At 39.0% G+C, this 20,803-nt stretch overlaps 2 protein-coding genes across 2 annotated transcripts in view; one reads left to right on the top strand and one right to left on the bottom strand.

Annotated features, from left to right (window-relative positions):
- The first annotated feature begins 232 nt into the window (after positions 1 to 232).
- Positions 233 to 12,219, top strand: LOC135479739 (translationally-controlled tumor protein homolog). Its single transcript, XM_064759642.1, is given in 9 exon segments — positions 233 to 303; positions 1,697 to 1,763; positions 3,408 to 4,485; positions 6,837 to 6,904; positions 7,861 to 7,998; positions 8,000 to 8,022; positions 9,693 to 9,799; positions 10,148 to 10,288; positions 11,917 to 12,219. Coding segments are annotated over 6 exon segments (480 nt in total). The 5' UTR covers positions 233 to 303; positions 1,697 to 1,763; positions 3,408 to 4,457; the 3' UTR covers positions 10,264 to 10,288; positions 11,917 to 12,219.
- A 4,682-nt stretch (positions 12,220 to 16,901) lies between these two features.
- LOC135479738 (histone demethylase UTY-like) overlaps positions 16,902 to 20,803 on the bottom strand; it is a 90,227-nt gene continuing 86,325 nt past the window's right edge. Inside the window, 4 exon segments of the mRNA XM_064759641.1 lie at positions 16,902 to 18,104; positions 19,078 to 19,245; positions 19,507 to 19,633; positions 20,391 to 20,575. Coding sequence (XP_064615711.1) covers positions 18,081 to 18,104; positions 19,078 to 19,245; positions 19,507 to 19,633; positions 20,391 to 20,575 — 504 coding nt within the window. The 3' untranslated portion in view covers positions 16,902 to 18,080.

The following is a 20,803-nucleotide window of genomic DNA, read 5'->3' as shown; positions in this document are numbered from 1 at the left end:
TATTTCAGTATTCTTACGCAGAAAGAAGCCATTGCCCTAAAGACAAAATGTGAGTTTTAAGCGGATGTTTTAGGATGAATTTCACTTTATTATACAATGTATACACACAATTATTTCCATCAACTCAGAAAACTAGATTATTTTACCTTCTAATGGTCACTGTAATATGGTACTATTTTACTTGGAGACGGAAATGGTTCCGACGTGTTTACGGTAGTGATACCCCGGAAGTAAACATACCAGAGGTCAAGGAAACCGCATGGTTGTAACCGTGATAGAACGTATTTTAACTCGTTTCCACAGGTAACTCTGTGGATTGTTTGAAAAACACGTCTAGATATATCATTTGTCGACAGGTTTATCCGATCAAATGAAGTGTACATTGACACTGTACCCTGATCATTGCTGTATAGACAATGTCTTCAATTTTAACACCCACTCCACCCCCACCCCCCCAAAAAAGTCTCTGGTAAAATTAAGAAAGTTCCTTACGCATGTAATACATATTTATATATCAATCCTAAATTCAAACTGCTAAGGAGCTTCGCCCTTGGGTCTCTCTAGGTGGATTCGGGATCTAAATTGACCTCGTTGATCTGCTTTAAGGGGATGATTTTAAAAGTTTAAAGTGAACATAAAGTCTGCCGAGATATATACGTAAGAAAAAGGAAATAGGACACCGTTATCACAGAAAAATGTTTGAAAAATTCGATAATGTTGTGTAAGCTGTGAAGATAAAGGTTAACACTGAACAAATGTCACTGACTGGCAATTCACTCACGGTAGCCATGTTGCAGAAACTTTCGGTTGTGAGCCAGTGTGACGTCAAATAGTGGATTAATTAACAGACATCAAAGCAATGAATCAGATTGTTAGTCTATTTTAAGTGTTAAACTGAAGCATTTTGGTCTACACATTTACATGCAGGGAACTGAGAATGGCTTTTCATGTGATAATGCCTACAGTTTGGACAGGAGACTGCAGTATTTTGTCAGACCAAGCTGGCGTGAAAACTGCCACACCTGCAGAAAGAACCAATACTAGTATATGATAATGTTTGGCTGGAAATTAAGCAAATGTAATGTTAAAAAAACAAACAATACGTGAACCATTGACCATCATTGCTAATTATGCAACAATCAAAGAAAACTTGGATTTAGAATAAAATTTGCAATTAATTATTTTGTTTTATTTATCAGTCTTTCTGGTATATATTCTTTGTTTCATTTTGTGGTGAAAGTTTCTTCTTTGTTTATTTCATCTGTTGGGTCAGATGGTATATTATTTGGGTCTTGTTAACAGTTTGTTATTGTTTAATTGCCAAATATGGATTTTTTGCTCTTTTCTGCTGTAAGATGATTAGCTTTGATTTGGTGAACTTGACAGTATTCGTGCTTTCATACCCAAATTTATTAGTTATCCATCGTATGGATGGAGCCACCACATTAAATGCCCCCACCAACCTTCTTCTGACAACATTACTTTTCATTCCATTCCCTGCGAAAGCCATTGTGATGTCACGAACATTTGTAACGAGTGTGTAGGACATCCGGTTGACCCACTGGCAACAATATTGATTATGATTGGTCAAAATGCATGGTCTTGATTGACAATTTAGAAAGGTCTGTTTTTTTCGTCCATCCCCAAAAACGTCAAATGTTATGGTATTAATTTCACAATGTTGATATGGTTTCAGATGTCAAAATCTCCAAAGACCGAGCCCTGTAAGAAGGAAGCCTGTCAGATACAGAAATGTTTACAAGGTATGTAATATATAGATAGATAGATAGATAGATATTGTCTGCAGACTTTCACTGAAGTTTATACAAAGGAAGACTAGGCTCACTTTAGTACAAGGGATTTACAGTCACATTTAGCTGTTTTTTCAAGTTTTCCAGGGAAGGCTTCCAAGACATGACACTTTTGTGGGTTGCAGTTTGCAGTGCTACATGTACATGTTTCCACTTCTTTTTCGTTTCTTTTAATTGTAACTAAGTAGCTCTGTAAGTCATATTTTTTTTCTGTGTATTGTTTGTTTTTTCTCCTTGCCATTCTGTTGGAGAAGAACTATTTCTTGTATATTATTCAAATATCTTTTTGAATAAATATATAATTATTATCTTTTCCCTCATGCAGCATGTATATTTTATCACTGGAAGGATTCACATGCAATTCCTTCAGAGATAGCAGATATTTGTATATGACAGTGACGACAGCTGTCAATCACAGGGTTTCTGCAAAGACACCTTGTGCTGATTGATATTGTGCTTTTATTTCAGTATTTAGGAAATGCATTGCCCTGACATGATAAGTGTTGAATGTTTGACAACAGTTTCCTTGTAATGCAGGTCTTTCACAGGATGTTTATTTCTTTACCTTTTTATCTTGCCTGTATGAAGTACAGGCATAGCTTATGTCGTACCCTGAACATCAGCTGCGGCGTCTGATAATAAAGAAAGCAATGTCAAACAAAATGTTAGAGATGTTATCTGATAAAGTACTGCATGTATTGAGCTCAGGATTTGCACAAATGTAGAACAGTATAGCATGAGCGGGAGCTTCCATTGTTGATTCGGTGTGTACATATTAAGTACCGCAAATTATTGAATTCCTTACTTAGTCTCTTATGTATTAGAATCAATGTTAAACAGAATATTAGGGGTGGTGTGTTGAGCTCAGGGTTTGCACACATGTAGAGCGTAATAGCGCAAGGGGGTATTCAATCGTTGATTGGTTGAATACTGCAAATTATTGAATTCCTTACTTGGTGTATTATGTGTTAGATTAACTGTTAAATAAAATGTTAGGTGTGGTATCTTAAAAAGTATTGTATGTATTGACCTGAAGTTTTTCTTGCACGTAAAGCACAGTGACACAAGGGGGATGTTCTATGGCCGATGCTGTGTGAGCATATTGATTACGGGTACTGTAAATTACCAAATTCAAGATTTCAGTGCTTTGTTCATTGAGCTGAAGCTTTTGCTTTCATGTGACTCATACAGACGAGCTCTTTGGTAGCCTTGTTACCAATTTTAAGTTTTAACTTTCCTTAAAATAACAAGTCTATTCAGAATCTGTTTGTTCTGTGAACATGACAGAATTTTAAATCAGCAGAACTGCCTCTGAAGGTGAAAAAGAGTTACATAGTCTATGCTAATTGGCAGACAGTGGAGATAGGATTTCATGGGTTAAAGCTGTGATTGATTATGCTCAAATAATTGTGCAGTACCTGAAATTTAGGTTAGCCATCTCTTAGCCTGTCTTTCACGTCAGCCAATCAGCAACAGTTCTATATTCCTTTGTGTCATGATTTGGAAAGACATTTAGCAACATTCTGTACAGCTCTATGTTCATCTACAAAAGAAAGTAGACACAAACCCACATATTCTTGGATTGATTGTTCACAGCTAACAAGTACCAACAACATCTATGTGATGGAATTGTAGAGGCCATGAGGCAGTGCTGTGAGAGACTGGGGACAGAAGATTCTGTCTGCTGTTCGGGATTCTTTGCCGAAAAAAAGAAATCTAAGTCAGAAATGGAGAAGTCTTGATGTCACATGGAAAGCTTCGCTGAGACTGTAAAATGCAGCATCTGAATGATTTAATAATACAGGAATTTTCAAGGCTGCCTGGCACCAATAGAACAAGTTGAGAACCTGAGACTATGGACAAAATATCTGATTACCTGAATGTGTATTTTAGCATGTCTGACAAACGGGTAGACTTTCTATAGTGGTGATTTATTTTTCATTTTAGATGGACTTTAATTATAGTTTTTACAGCAAATACAGTTCTGTTAGTGATGACCATCACTGTGTTTATCAGACTCTATGCCTATAATGTAGCTTTGCTTCTATCACTGAGGATATTAATAAAAATGTAAACCCTTCAAGATGTTTTTAATTTATCAAATTTTACAAATTGTCACTTTCACAAATTACTGGATAATTATCTCAAAGAATGGATTAGAAAGATTTGTTCCAGTTCAAATACAGTAACACTTTTCATGTATGTCCTTGTTTTTTAACACACCTGAAACAGGTGTCACTATTGATTAAAAGAACACACCAACTGTTTTATTTAGGATTTACTGGGCAACAGCTGTAGAATAAGGGAAGTAACTCTAGGTGGAATTTTTTGTAAGGGACCATATAACCGAAAGTTATTGTCGAAAAATACACTTCCACAGTTTGCCCAAACGGTACTTGTGTCTAAGGGTTTTTATTGTGTTTTCATGAAAGAGATCAAATAAGAGAATGGTTTCTTTAAACTCTGTGGTTATATCGGCACAAATTGTTGCGTTAGTTTTAATATTTAGAGACGGCCCCATAATGTGACGGATGCGAAGTGATTCACGCATGATCAACATTGAAGCACTTCCTTTTACGACACGGTGTTGCTTCGTGGTGAGGACGAACTTCGGATACAGAGACATATCCGCCACCATCAACCAACATGATTATTTTCAAAGACATTGCGTCAGGTAAGAAAGCAACTGAACATGTAAGCTTACCGAAATGTACGATTTTGAGCCAACCAGATGAAAGCAGAAACTTACAGATCACTTTATTTCACGGCGAATATACCCACGTTTTACAACCGGTGACTTAAATGAATACCACTGTGACGTATACACTTACAACAGATCGCATGAATCTATGGCTGTGTTAAATCAATGATGAGATTGACTTTATGTGCATGTAGTTTGCTAGGTTTTAGTTGTGCGTAATAAATAATTGAACGTTCAGTTAAAATAAAGTTAATAAAGCCAATCTGTTTTGCCAAGCCAATTTTGTATTCCTTAACGACACGAAGTAATATTGATTTATTGTTGGGGCCTTTAACAAAGATTTAGGTTGCTCAGTCAAGGATAATTGTCAACGTAATTGTGATTGAAAATATTTTGTTACGGTACAACTGTAGAAATTAGAAATATATTCCGCTTCTCTCTCTGAAGGTTCTGTAGGCTAGTTTCTGAGTTTTCATTTCACTCCCTCACCAGAACCAGGCTGAAAATATTGCCAGTGTGACATTAAACGTTAATCATTCATTGATCTCGCACTCTCGTCATGGAGATGGTGAATTGAAAACTTGCCGAACAGGAACCCTCCTCCGAGAAGAGCTTAATGGCGAAACTTACTTTCTCCTTTGTACACCCCGAGATATGCCCTCTGGCCATTCTTCAAGGAACGTGGGCTATTGTATAGACTTATTTATGTGTAACTTTCTACATCACTACGTCAATTCATTCATGCTCCCGAGAATGAGGCTGCCCAAATATGGAGGATACCCTTTTCAGGTGTTGTCCACGTGAGAAAAGCTTGCAACATGAGCATTCAGCCCTTACAGGCCATGAAGTTTGGGAGGTTGGCGTAACTAAAAAAATTGGTTATGGGCTTTAAGCCTTGGATGGTTTGCACTAACTGGTTACTTGAACATGTGGCTATTAAAGTCTTCTAAAGTACTTCATGGCAGATTTTTTCCTTTTATTTACTGTAACTGTAATGAACGATGATTAGCACTGATCAGGGATGATCAGGAAGCCACTGTTAGTCATACATACTGAGAATCACAGGGGTTTCAAGGCCAGACCAACAATTTGTAGGGCGTGTAATATCCAACTGATTTATGGAGCCCTCACCATCCCTTTCTGATAAAATGGTTTTGTCCACCGGCTGAAATGACATAACCATTGACACAAGGGAATGTCACTGATGACCAGCTAATGGAAAGATGCTGACTACTGAAAGTTTAAATTCAACTCAAATTTAATGCCCCCTTTCTCTGCCTACCGTTAGCTCACCAAGAACACAATACATTACTGACGAATGCCACCAACTAGCACGTGTTGTGTACATAACGTAGGAGACATATAGTGTGCCTTCTCACAGCGGGTCATTATGGCTGAAATTCAAATAGTACTTTCTTAGCCAAAAAGTTCTGATATTTTGTTTTAACATGGAAGCCTTCTCACGAGTTACTAAAGTTAATAGGTGCTTAGTAGACTGGGCCCTAGACTTGATGGCACAAAGGACAGGAGACAGCGCAGTTGTATTGCCCCTATGAATGGAGAGCGGACCTCAGCGAAATTTGGACAGAACGGAAAGCTGGTGACTGCATTTAGTGGATAATGGCATAAGTTCAAGTTCACTTTGCAGCACCAAATGATGGCATTCGTTCAGTTGTATTAGTGCTTGTTCTTTGCAAACAGACAAGTATTAAAACAACCTGAGAAGAGGTAGCTCTAACAGCTGATACAACTTTTTTGAATACGATCATTTCGTTCGCTCCAAATTTGATGGTCTGCCTTACCATGTTCACCTGTCTAAAAACCACTTTCCTGCACATTAACTTGAATGGTGTAGTGGTAGAGGCAACCTGGCTCAGGATCTGACTTGCAAATCGCTCATATGACATTGTTGCGTGACAGACTAGAACGAAGAGCGTCGTATTTACGCTGTTTTTTTATCTGTAGCCACTAACTTAACAAATTCTGTGGGTCGTAAGAGATTTCTGCAGAATTTTAACAAGACTTGCTCTTCTCTTTCCCATCCCTTTGCCATTGGAATATTAGGATGTCCAAGCAGGTACAAGCAGCTCATACAGTGTGATGATGCTATTTCTGTAGTGGCCCTTTTTTTTTTGAGGCCGTAAATGGGTCAAATTACAACATGGTACTTCAAGAGAAAGCGAGCATATCATGTGGTTATTTTTGTATTTTTTCATTTTTTTCTTTTTTTCTTTACTCTGCTTGCAAGACTAAGAAACACTATTTGTAAGCCATTTAATCATTCATAAGCAGTCTGGTTTTTTTTTTTTTTTTTGCTTATTAAGGTGATGAAATGTTCACGGATGCATACAAGATGGAGATCATGGATCAGTTTTACAAAGTCTACGGCAAGGTATGTTGTTAAATGGGCTCATTTGTTGTCCAAACAGACTTGTTGGTTGTTAAATAAACTTATTGGTTGTTAAATGAACTCTAGGTTGTTAAGCTGACTGGTTGGTTGTTACGAAACACTTGTTGGTAGTTACACGCCGTTTGTTGAACCGAGTGGTTGTTAAACTGATTTATTTGCTTTTAATCAGACTTTGTATTTGTTAAACTGGATCAGTGGATGACTTAAAAACTGGTGCACAAAAGCTAGACCTGTGTTTGAATTCCAAGAGCCTCTTGTCATATGGGAGTTCCTCAATTGTTTTTGCTGCTGCAATCACCCTGAATCTGTTTATGGTGCGATTAAGTTCCTCAATTTTTAAACCTTTAAATCTTGAAGGCTTTAATGTCTTTGTTGTTCTCTAAGACCTTATGGGCCATCCTTGAAAATGTTTGTTGTGGGTAACCCGAGCGACTGTCCAAGAGAGGACTCTACTCAAAAGTTTGTTTCAATTTTGAAGGAATTGCTTTTGTTTTCTCTCCTCATTGTTAATTTGTTTGAAATTCCTGTTTTTTTTGTTCATTGGCTGGAATATTTCCCTATTGACCTACGTTATTTTTTGATGATGGCCTTTAATGTTTCTGCTCTGGAGTAAACCCATCGTGGTGTGCTAGGTTGGCTCGGTTTTGTTTTGTTCCCAGGACTGCTACACATGTAGGTTAAAGGTTTTCCTCCAGCACAGCGACCTGCATTAATCATGTGACAGACTGCTTTGCAAAATGTGGTTGATAGCCTTGTTCCCTATGAGCCACCTTGGCTTGAGCTTGGCTGGAAATATTACTGACAAGGCATTCGCCCCTAATCATCCATTCCTTGTAGTTAGGAAGATGTATAGCTATATTGAATGGACCTGTGATGCTAGGGATAAGTGTTTTTTGTAAATTTTTTTTTACAGTTGACATCAGAGAAGACGGTCCTAGATTGAGAGGGCGTTCGGAGCGAACCCATCTGCCGAGGAACTGGGCGATGAATGCGACACAAACGCTGTCTCAGGGGTAGACATTGTCGTAGCTAACAGACTAGTAGAGACATCCTTTACAAAAAAATCCTACAAAAACTTATATCGCTGCATACATGAAAAAGTGAGTAATTGTGAGCTCTAAATCGAATCTTGTCAAAGAGGAAAAACATTAGAAATATAGATATACATATATATAATGACTAGATATCCAGTGATGGATTAAAAGGGCACTGGTCGTGGAGAATGCAAAATCTACAGGTCATAAGGGCATGTAATCTGTCTTTAAATAAGAAAGGTAAAATGAAAAACCAGGGTTTTGGAGGTCAAGACCAGATAGATTGCCTGGACACCAGAATTTCTAAATACAAGTATATTTGAGATTGTGAAACATTACGTCAGGTTGGTTGTTTGCCGGTAATTAAGCCACTCATTGATTGACTACATAAGATAGTGTTACAGTGTTGACATTTAAAGGTTATCTATCTCGTTACTGTGGCCTTTCTGCACATTAAGCTTTTAATTCATGAAAGTGACCTAAAGTGTTTGTGGCCAAGGTGGTAAGCGTACCAGCGCGGCGCGATGACCCAGGCGCCTCTCAACAATGCGGAGGCTGTGAGTTCAAGTCTGGCTCGGGCTGGCTGCTTGTCCAGCCCTACGTAATGAGGTCTGTCAGCTAACCTGCAGATGGTCATTGGTTTTCCCTGGGCTCTGCTCGTTTTTCTCCCACTATAATGCTGTTCGCTGTCGTATAAGTGAAATATTCTTGAGTTCAGCGTAAACCATCAATCAAATGAACAAAAATTAACTTACCGAAAGTTTTTTTTTTTGCCTCTCAGATAAAAGCTTTTAGTCTGTTCATGTGAAAAGGAGAAATATTGGCCGTGGAAGGCCCATGAATGTTTCACACTACATAAGAAAGGTTAACCTCACAAAGCATGTATATGGATAGCAACGTCAGATTTATTATGACGATGTTTCGATGTACAATCTACATCGATATCAAGTCTTAGTTTGTCTATTAGCGTATTTTAGTGCTGGTATCATGCTTCTGTTTTGTGCAGCTTCCTCTTTTTTTTCACAATACGTGTTCCTATAATATACCTTATACTGTACTCTATGATTAGGTGTTTTCTCTGCATTTCTCTATACGTCTTGGATATAATTATGTATCTTCACATGCTTTATTACGTTGTTAGAATGTACATTGAAACGTCAGTAAAAATAGATTAGAACTTGTTTATCCATATACAAGCTTGTGATGTTAGTCTGTCAAACTTCAGTATGCCTCTAAAGACCAGTAAGAAAGGTTCTTGAATTCTACGATATGAAAAGTTGATTCCTACTTTAAATAAAGTGAGAAGCAAACAGCATTTGTCCAAAATTATTTGTACCTGGATGTTTGTCAGCTTCAATAAATACAAATGTAAATTATCAGTGTAAGAATTGAGATAATATTTTAATGTGATGTCTTGTATGTCTCCTGTTTGGAGAGTTGATGCTACAGGTTGATGGCAATACTTACAGTCATGGTGAATATAGCTATCAAGTTCAGGGCCTCGAGATAGTGATTTCTTTGGATAGACCAGCGGCCGGTTTCATGAAGCGTACTTAGTGTTAAGTTGACCTTAGCTACGTGCACTTTATATCTCTACAACATGCGTTATGATGGTAGTAAAGGGCAATCTAAGCTAAGTGAGCTTCATGAATGTGGCCTCAGGCTCATGATGTTCCATGAAAGTGGCCCAAGTTGTCAAAATTATGTTGAATGTACTTTATGTTTTTTGTTTTCAGAATTTTATCCAAGCTTCCAGAAGACCAGCATGCATCATTTAAGAGCAGTGCACAAAAAGCTGTACAGTTCATATTGTCCAAGTTTGACGATTGGCAGTTCTTTCAAGGTAATTACAGGTGTTGAACATTTTAGTCTGCAAGTCCTAAGTCTAAATGGGCAACTTTTCCCACGTGTAGTCAGTTCGTTCCTATCTTTTTTGGTGGCATTTTGTATCAAAGCCACACCTTTCCAAGGCCATGCATAAAATTCCTTTGTTAGGGGTAACCCAACCCTGTCATAAAAAATAGTCCGTAGAGTTTTTTTTCTATTCTGGATAATGAAATGTTAAGAAATTAAGGGCCAGTTCTTGGAGCATAAAATGAGTTATTCTGAACAGAGGTATTTTTACTGTTGGCTAAAGCTGCGCCGGCTGCCCACCATTTTGCTTCTGCTAAAATTGTGCTCTTTGTTACAGGCGAGTCAATGGACCCTGATGGTATGGTAGCTTTTCTGGAGTACGTTGATGATGGAGGTACATCCAAACCGTATATGCTCTTCTTCAAAGACGGTCTAAAAGAAGAGAGGCTGTAGACGATATTTTACATGCTATTTACAGGTGGGTGATTTGTGACGTCGAAAGATCTTTGAGCAGATGCACCTGTGTGATATTTTGTGGTGGTGGGGGGGGGGATTATCAGTACTACAGGTTGTTTTTAGGATTAATATGCTTCGAATTGTCTCCTGTAACAGTTTTGGAAATTGGGGACCTGAATGTGAATCAAGAGTACTTGTATGTGACTTGAGTACTTGTATGTCACTTGAGAGTGCTTGTGCTTGACTTGAGTGCTTGTGCGTGACTGGAGAGTGCTTGTATGCGTCTGGAGACTGCTTGTATGCGTCTGGAGAGTGCTTGTATGTGACTGGAGAGTGCTTGTACGTGACTTGAGTGTTTGTATGTGACTGGAGAGTGCTTGTACGTGACTTGAGTGTTTGTATGCGACTGTAGAGTGTACGTGACTCGGACGAACAAGAGTCCCACATTCAGTACAAGCCGTGGATAGAAATTCCTGGCCCTTACTTTTCGTGCTGCTTTGAAGTCCGGGAAAACCTCTGGTCCGGTCATACCAAAGACTTCAAAAGTGGGACTTTTTGTTGCCTTTCTTGGCGCTCAGTTTACACAAGTTAGAGCAAGAACACATGACTGGTTGGCATGGTGACAGTATAATGGGACTAAGTGGGGTGTCCTGTCTGATGTCTTCGATATACTTCAGTGGTGGCAGCACTTAGGTGGCATGGACTTGCCCTGCCACAAGAAGACAAAGTACATGTACGCATACCTGATGACTCATCATACAAACAAAAAATGGTCAAGTACAACATATAACCCACAGCATTTATACATGTGTACTGTTTGTGGGTTCCTGGAGACAATCAGACATTAATGGCTAAAGTTGGTGCAGAACACTAGTCTTCTGCCAGTATGGTGGCTTCAAGTCATTGTCAAAATACAATAATGGTGGTTTATTTCAGTTTCCTTCACCTGGTAAACTTGACCACTGTCATACAAGTGAAAAATTCCTCAGGATAGCATTTAACACCTGTCAGTGTGGCGTGTTGCATCACATGTGGAAAAGTTTATCAGTAACTTGCCAAAGGTAGGTGGTTTATCTGCCCTACTTTAAACAGCCTTGTTTAAACAGACTTGCCATGCTTGTGTTCATGGAAGTTGTGCACTCTCTAATAGCAGGTGACCAGTCTGATTGTCCATCTGTTTGCGTACAGTGCTACACTGATCATCTTCTCTGCTTGCCTCGTGTCCTACATGACGCTGAAGGGTTTGAATAAGGAGATACAAGAATATGGCAAATGCAGTTCTACAAAAGGGGCTGAGGTTTTTCATTTGTTCATTGAGACGATCAACAACGGTCATGTGTGCATTTCCGTAGGCTTGTGTTGGCCACTTGCATCAATGTGGCGTGCATGTCTGTACGTCTCAAGAGTGGAAATTTGCTAGTGACATTGCCATAGGTTGAAGGGTTATTACAAGGCACTATTGTTTCCTCCACCCATAAAAGTGGCCAGCAGTCAAAGTTTCGGGTGTGGTGCAAAGCTGGAATCAAATATAGAAATAAATCTTGATCAAATACACGCTCTGTTGGAAGATTGTAAAGTGTATTTAAAGGTAGTAAAGAGAAGGATTTTTCGAATTTCCTAACACTGACCAGACTTCTTCTTACATTTCAGATTCCGAACACAGATGTTTGCAACTCAAGATCTGCTTGTACATCCTGATATAATACAGACAACAACAAAACTATATTTCATCTTGCAACTTGGTTCTAACATAAAACAAATTTTTATCAATTGGGCCCTACACATCCTGTGCTGGAAGGCCTTCAAGAGATTGGCATGTTGTCAGGAGTGCCGAATGACTTTATTCACCAAGGATTGAAGAATCGGGTGGTTTAAATTATACATTTTGACCTGCTTTTTTAAAAGGGAGATAACTGTTGTAAATCCTGCTTTCTCGCCCAGTAGCACTGTTGGTTCTGCTTAAAACAGCATGCAGACATGGCGACAAATTGCATGTGTATATTGTGAAATTTATGCGTGTGATAAATTTTACAGTTGAATCATCAACAGAAATGAGAATTCTTTACTCCTGTGTTATGTTTCTGAGTTAACCTAATTTTGTTTTTGTGGTCCATTATGGAAATGGTGGTCTCCAGTGCTTATGCACTGTGGTGTGGAGGGAAAATGATCAAACTATAAAAATGGATTGTACAGATGCTAAAGATTTATTTGCAAGGGTGAAAATCATTGCAAATGTTGTTTTGTAAGAATGTACAAAGTAAGTCTGTGCAAGTTTCCTGTCATTTATTATTGCTGGTGAAGAATACTTCAAAAACCAGAAATTTGTTTTGTACAGGAGTTATACAAGCAGTCACATGGTTATAAAATTGTGGTGTTGGGTGCCAGAACATAGCAAGAAAATTGTTCTTCTTAGTCACATACATGTATATTGACTAAAAAAAAAGCACTGTCGGACTGTTCTACAAAGCAGTCGCAAACTGCCCAGGTGCCATTTCCATGGTAGCATGGTAGGTCATGGTTAATGCAGCGTTGAGAGCTTTGTAGGACCAGCTGTTGGTGTCCCAAAATTAGCAGAATTATGTCCGCATGGAGACAGCTGCAGGGATGTGTTCGTGACAATATGTGGTATACTAATGTTGGAATAGGATGTGGCACAGGGACATGTGACTTATAACCATAAGCTTTGGGTTCAATCCTGACTAGAGAATTGCGGGATTCTCCTGCTGTAAGTGTTTTCCGGGCCTTGGTGGTAATAAAAGGTTGACACATGTTTGCGCACTCATTGAAGACTACCACTAAGGCCTGCCAGACCTTAAATTGCCAAATGTCTGGTTTACCCAGGGCACTCCGTTCTCCCTTCTCACAACTGACTGCGTGAAAGTCTTCTGTGAGTAGTTAAACAACAATCGAATAAAGTGTTTTAAGCAACATTTATCCCCTAAATAGTGCAATAGAACTACGCTAGCCTGGACACTGTCTTGCACTTTGTGCACTATTTTGAATGGGAGACTCGAGGATAAGTGATCTGTAACAATGCAGTTTGTGTCCTACACAGGATTTTAATGAGCACACCTACACGGATAAATGACATAATAATGGACAGTACAAGAGTTTATGGCTTTGGGCTGGTTAGTGACAGGCAAGGAGTTTTACGATTTCCCCATTGGCGAGGCATGCTAGCATGCAGGCGTGCAATGTTTGCTGTGGCAGAAGCTCAGCAGATTTGAAAAGGAGAACTGACAGACTCTTTGCTTTCTTTCATGCAAATTGGGTTTTCCAGCATTTTAAGTGGTTTAGGTACTGTTTGCATGAAGGACGTGTATGTGAAATTTATGTATGGCGAAATCACTTATACAAGCATATGCACATTAGCATACGGGGATGACACTTCAACACCAGCAGCAAACGTACATCAGCATACAGGGATGACACTTCAACACCAGCAGCATATGCACATTACCATACGGGAATGACGCTTGACCACCAGCAGCATACGCACATTACCATATGGGGATGACACTTGGACACCAGCAGCATACGCACATTACCATACGGGAATGACACTTAAACCAGCAGCTTGCGCACATTACCATACGGGGATGACACTTGACCACCAGCAGCATACGCACATTACCATATGGGGATGACACTTGGACACCAGCAGCATATGCACATTACCATACGGGAATGACGCTTGACCACCAGCAGCATACGCACATTACCATATGGGGATGACACTTGGACACCAGCAGCATATGCACATTACCATACGGGAATGACACTTAAACCAGCAGCTTGCGCACATTACCATACGGGGATGACACTTGACCACCAGCAGCATACGCACATTACCATATGGGGATGACACTTGGACACCAGCAGCATATGCACATTACCATACGGGAATGACGCTTGGACACCAGCAGCATATGCACATTACCATATGGGGATGACACTTGACCACCAGCAGCATACGCACATTACCATATGGGGATGACACTTGGACACCAGCAGCATATGCACATTACCATACGGGAATGACGCTTGGACACCAGCAGCATATGCACATTACCATATGGGGATGACACTTGACCACCAGCAGCATACGCACATTACCATATGGGGATGACACTTGGACACCAGCAGCATACGCACATTACCATATGGGGATGACACTTGAACACCAGCCTATTTTGAGGGAAACTGTCGAGAGCCTGGATTTCATACAACACGTGAATTATCTACAGAAACAGTTTTCAGCTTTAAACAACAAATTAACGGCTTCAATTCTGTAACCCATGTTTATTATTTTCCTTCAGAACATGTACACACACAGCCAGACAAATCTGTTCAGGTGTCCCCACAGTCAGCGTTTTTCATATTGTTAGATAAACATTTAGTATCCCTGAGACAGTATTCACAAAAAGTAGAAAGAAAAATTACGTTTTTGTTCATATAGGTCAAAGTAAAAAAAAAAAAAAAAAAATAATGTACCTACATGTCCAATGAATGATTGTATTTGAAAACTTTGCCTACGTAGCATATCAGTCGTAACTTGAACAACTGTGACTTTGTGTGTGAAGTTTTCTCTTTGTCGATTTTCTATCCAGTAGAAGCGAGTCTCTAAAAGCTACTGAAAACATAAACGTGAATTCTCTCAGGCTGGAACCGTGCTTCAAAGTAGAAATGTTTCCAGTCTTCATCATATTGTTGTACAGAAGAAATATAAAACATTCTCTGACTTCTGGCTAGTAACCATGCCAACACTACATCGTTTTGAAGAGGCCACAGTATTAACAAAATAATTTATTTATCTTATTTGACATGATTTTAAGTTGAATTTTTAAATGTTAACTTGCTCATTTATCAATAACTTCATTGCCAGTGTCCAAGCCATCCAGCTGAAGCTCTCATTGGTTGGGATGAGATAACATACAAACCGCATACCATATACCTACAGCTGTCAAATCTTATAACTGCCTTTCAGGCTGTGCGCGCATCTGTGCGTGTGTTTATGCAGAAATGTTTGCAAGGCCGCCATTTGCACCGTACATAAGGCTTATACTGATGTCTGTGCATGGAAATTATCCTTGAGATTTCACAAATGGAATCCATTCAGAATGTTTTAGAATTAAAATAGCCCGTCAAATTGACATTTTTAGGCTATAAGCCTATATAGTTTAGAATGATTCAACCATTTCATGGTAATCTTGACTTCAGAGGAACTACACGAGCTCGCGCTCATGTATAAGACAACTCCAGTATAAACTATTATCATTAATCTAGTTTAAAAAACAGCCGACCAAAATATTTTCTGAAAAGGGGCGTCAATTTAAATAAACAATCTGTGTGTAAACCTGCACAGGAAAGTGCAAACAGGAAAAAAAAAAAAAAAAAAAAAAAATATAAACAGAAACAGAAATCATCAAACCAAAATTTTCCTCCCTACAAAATAGAACATACAATGTGTTTTATCTTACGGGAGAGTGTGCTGACATTGAATTTGGTCATGGATTATTCACTTTGAATAGGCCTATCACCGTTTCTGTTTCTCCGCTAAATATCGCAACATTTTTATCATGTAAACTTGGCTGTCCAGATTTTCAATGCAAAGTTCAAACAACGTACAAAAAGTTCGCAACTCTATAAAATACAAATTGCGTAGAACAGGAGAACAAAAAGACACACAACCTTGAAACAGAAACTATGTAGGTTAGTTAACTTACATACTTTTCAACAAAAAAGTACCGGTACTTTCATATCAGAACTGGACTTCTTGAATACCAGTATCTTTTAAAAGAAGTTTTGTGTAACAGCTGACGAGAAGTGTGAATATTAATTATAAACTCCATCATGGTAAAAAGACTGTCCAGTAGAGCCTTGAAACACGAGGCGGCCTGGAAATCTTGTTTAAAGTAGATTTACTGGAATTACCTTTCAGTTAGTGGCAAAGATTGTATAAAGTGAACTTCAGACTTCCAATGACTTCATCCTTAAATGACAAGAAGTCCTGTGGGTTTTTCAGAATTGAAAAGAAATCAACTGAGAAAAGTATCACACGATTGAAAGAAATAAAACAGATGCATCACAGAATTCACCTACACCTACTACCTTTTTTTTTTTTTCACTAATGTCTGCTACGATACCGGTACTTATTATATAACATCAACTCACACATATATTGCATCATAATAACGCAAGAGTCTGTTTACATCTGAGGACTGAAGACGAAGGCAATTCAAAATCTAATCCCTTGTAAATATATTTACCCAAAAGTGGCAACATTACAAAGTTAAGAGGAAAATGTGTTCCTCGCAGTGGATTCTGTTTCCTTCGCCCTCAGGTAAATGGCATCCATTGGCAAGTTAACAATGGTTCCACAAAAAAAAATTAAAATAAAAATGATAATCAAAATATGAATAACCGTAAAACTGCCAAAAAACTTCAGTAAGTCAATTTATCCTCTTCCCACTTCTCACAATGCACCTTTGACCACAATTATACACAAACAGTTTCACAAAATCACATGATCATCGTATCTCTTTTTAAACACGTTCCCAAAAGCTTTTTAATCTGATAAAAGCAGCTTAACCATCAAACAACGGATAGATCAGTCAAAAAAAAATATACATATATATTATTAAGCTCTCCCCCCTCCCCCTCCCCCGCCAGACAGCTGGAGAAAAAAAAAAACAACCAGCACTGACTTACATGAACCCTCCGCACATTACAAAAGGAGAAAAGGAAATGGCTGAAAGCCAAAGAAGGCTAACCTCTATATAATATTATGATGAAGATAGACACAAAATTTATCTTACAAATCTGCACAGACAAGGACTATACAAGAGGTAACAATGGAAACAAGCCACACACACAATGGAGTTTTGTACAATGGCAATTTTCTCCAACTGCCTGTTGTCTTTTTTTTCTTTTTGGAGTCACCTGGTATCCACAGCAATATATGCCTACTTGAGATCCTGGTATTGGATATACTCAGCCAGGGTTACCTCCCATGACTGATGGACTGTCATTACTATAGATGGCGCTTTTGTTGTTTGCAAAGGGCACCAAGGTCAAGTGTTGTTGATGTAGTGTTTCACATTCCATGAGATCAATAAAGTTGTAAACATCCAAAAAACGAGGGTGAAAAATAATTGTTATATTAAGTAATACATATAATAAAAAAATTATGGTAGTTTTACAACCAATCGCAACTCCGAATAGTTGTGGCTGAAGACTGTATTTGTCTTTGAAAATGGCAGCATCAAGCTGTGGACATTTTCCATCCTCAGGTTTGCCTTGTGTTGGAATCCTTAGTGGTGTAAAAAAACAAACAAAAAACCCAATAGTCTTCGGCAGTGGATTGGCTCTGGGAATATCAAGTTTCACGATGTTGTAATGAAGATGAGCGATTCTATATTGAGCCAGTTGGGCACATGTAACATAACCCATGTCGGCCATCTTTGTATCCATGACGATCAGGATGAAGTAGAGTTGCAATAAAAGGCAAGGTTGTTGTGCTTTTTTTTTTTTTGTCCTTCTTCATCCCCTGAACTTGAAGTTGGTTGATATGAGTGATATCAATGATGTATAAGTTAGAATGACGATGACTTGCATAGATACAGTAGTCAAACTCAGTCCTGCCAAACCATTGGACGAGGTCTCTGTAAATGATTCCCGAGTAGATGCTGTAAGGTGTTCCGGAGATGGAAATTCAGGCTTCTTCGTTGTTAGGTGTATAAAATGATGGATAAAGTGGTAATAAAACTAGTCTTGGTACAAAGTATCAAACTCCTGAAGGTGTCCATGGGGTATCAGCTGCCCAGGGCAGGTGGTCCCTGCAGCCACAAAGCAAAACAAACACAAATAAGTGGGTTGGTAAAACATGTCTAACTTCTACTTTTCACCGATAACTCCTTTTCCTATCACCCCAATGAGTCATCTAAGTATGAATGGCTACCAAAGAGCTCACTTGTAGGAGACACATGGAAGCAAAACTTCAGCTCAATACATAAAGTTATGAAACATTTAGCTTAACATGGATTCTAATACAAAAGGTCATATTTTAAGGTCATATTCTGTAATTTACGGTGATTAATATGCCTACAGAGCATCAACAATGGAACATCCCCCTTGCGTCACTGTGCTTTCCGTGCATGCAAAAGCTCAACACATGCGGTACTTTTTATGCTACTACACCTAACCTTTTCCTCAACATTGGATTCCCGGTTATTGGATAGCAATCCTCGAGGTAAGACGTAAGCTATATGAATTTATGTATATGTATTTTGTAGAGCAGAGTTAAAAATCATTGCAGTCATGACACTGCCATGGATCCTGATTAGGTTTGATCTTACTTCGTGTGAGTGCAAACTGTTGTGCATACAATCAGATGAAAATGTTTGTTAATTTATTTATTTGATTGGTGTTTTATGCTGTACTCAAGAATATTTCACATATATGACGGCGGTCAGGATTAAGGTGGGAGGAAACCCACATCCATTCCCAGGTTGTTGCCAGGCCTTCTCACGTACGGTCGCAGACTTCAATTAGTGAAGAGCCAAATTTGACCAAAACAACGGCTTTAATCGCCCTATAACGAACATCAGCCTATCATGATTGAGTTATGCTTAATTCCTACTTTGATGTTACTCGTAATCGCACATAAAATCAGAAAACACTGTGTGTACTAGCTGTATGTGACCAAATACAACAGCTTTAACTAATGATCCACTATGTCAACCCATTTCTACCCTCAGCCAATCAGATCACAGTTTCTGTTGGCCTCAGTCGACGGCCATGCTGTATTACCGTGTGAAGTTGAAGGTTGTTATAAACGTCGATGAGATCTTCTAGATGATACTGGTTGAGCACGACGAAGCCCTCCAGACGGCTGTTGATTTTCCGCGCACAGCTCTGGCAATGCACCACATGTTTACGATCCTGTTCTGTCACAAACAGGATGTTAAAGACCTCAAGCTGTAACAAAACAAACATACACGTCAATGACTTTTTCTTCAACGGAATTCGGCCCTGGGCCATTAAGTCCAAGTTCTAATCCAGCTCTTATCACTTTTGCTACTGCTTTACATGTAGGTGTTTTATGGGATAACAGGTGTTACCTGGTACATATGTAGTGCAATATAACAATGGTCCTTCCAACAGCGAAAAGGTATCATACTGGTTCTTCAATCTCTGGATGGAAATGGCAAACGAGAAGTGTTTGTGGACTTTTCTTACCTCACACTCATTACAGTAATGAGCTCCCTCGTCCTTGGTACGGCCATGCCACTTCAATTTCAGTCCTAAATCCTCAACAAAGTCCAGTGTCATCTGCATCTGACGCAGGGACCGCATCAAACAATACCTGGAAACACACAACAACAACAACATCTATAAACCCCTGTATGTCAGTTTTGGTCTCCCTATTTAGAGTGGCATTCAACACTGTTTTGATATTATCAGTCAGTGTGTTTTTATACTGCAACTGTTCCAGTGTCATCATGTTGAATACAATGCCTCCATGAAACATCAGGACACCAAACTTGACAGTGCAACCAGTTTCTGTAAACAGGCACCACCACATCAACCACAGTATACAGGTACTTGTTCAACCAGTCTCTATATACAGGCACCTGTTCAACCAGTCTTGGTATACTTGCAGCACTCCAACCAGTTTCAGTATACAGGCACCTGTTCAACCAGTTTCAATACACAGGCACCTGTTCAACCAGTCACAGTAAACAGGCACCTGTTCAACCCGTCGGTATACCGGCATCTGTCAACCAGTCCCAGTATACAGGCACCTGTTCAACTTGTCTCTATATACACACACCTCTTCAACCAGTTTAAATATATAACAAAGGTAAGTCACACTGCTGCTATCATGAAGTAACTTGATTGACCTGTATTATTGCCATGTTTAACATGTTCCATTGTTGATCTGATTAAAATATTCCTAATAGATCATACATGCGTCATTGACTGAATATTTACATGCATTTAAAACCATTTGCTATAATGACCAAACGGATTCAAACAAGCTTTATAACAGCTTGTGTAAACATATTTCCTAGGAATGAGCTTCAGCAAACATCAGCTAACAATACATGTGGATAACTTACTTGAGTTGTTCGAAAAGCTTGGGATCGGAGACTTTGAGGTTCCGTGCAAGCGTCCATGATAAATGTAACATTGGCACTATGGACTTGTAGCCTTCCAGTTTGTTCCACTCGTAACGCTCAATGGCTACCTGGTACTGTTTACTGGTTACTGGTCCCACGTTCCAGGCTATGTTGTTACACCAGCCCTAAAAATGGCAAACACACAAGTTTATAGTATAGTACAGGTGTTGAGATTTGACCCATTTAATTATTTCTTTACTGATTTACCTTGATTGGAGTTTAATGACCTACTCAAGAATATTTCATTTACATGTATATGACGGTGGCCAGCATTATGGTGGGAAGAAACTAGTCAGAACCCGGGGGATCCAGCGACCAATCAGAGGTTACTGGCAGGGCTAGCCCAAGTACGG

The sequence above is a fragment of the Liolophura sinensis genome, chromosome 12 (genome assembly GCF_032854445.1).
Source record: "Liolophura sinensis isolate JHLJ2023 chromosome 12, CUHK_Ljap_v2, whole genome shotgun sequence".
NCBI lineage: Eukaryota > Metazoa > Mollusca > Polyplacophora > Chitonida > Chitonidae > Liolophura > Liolophura sinensis.
This window is presented reverse-complemented; position numbering and strand designations above follow the sequence as displayed.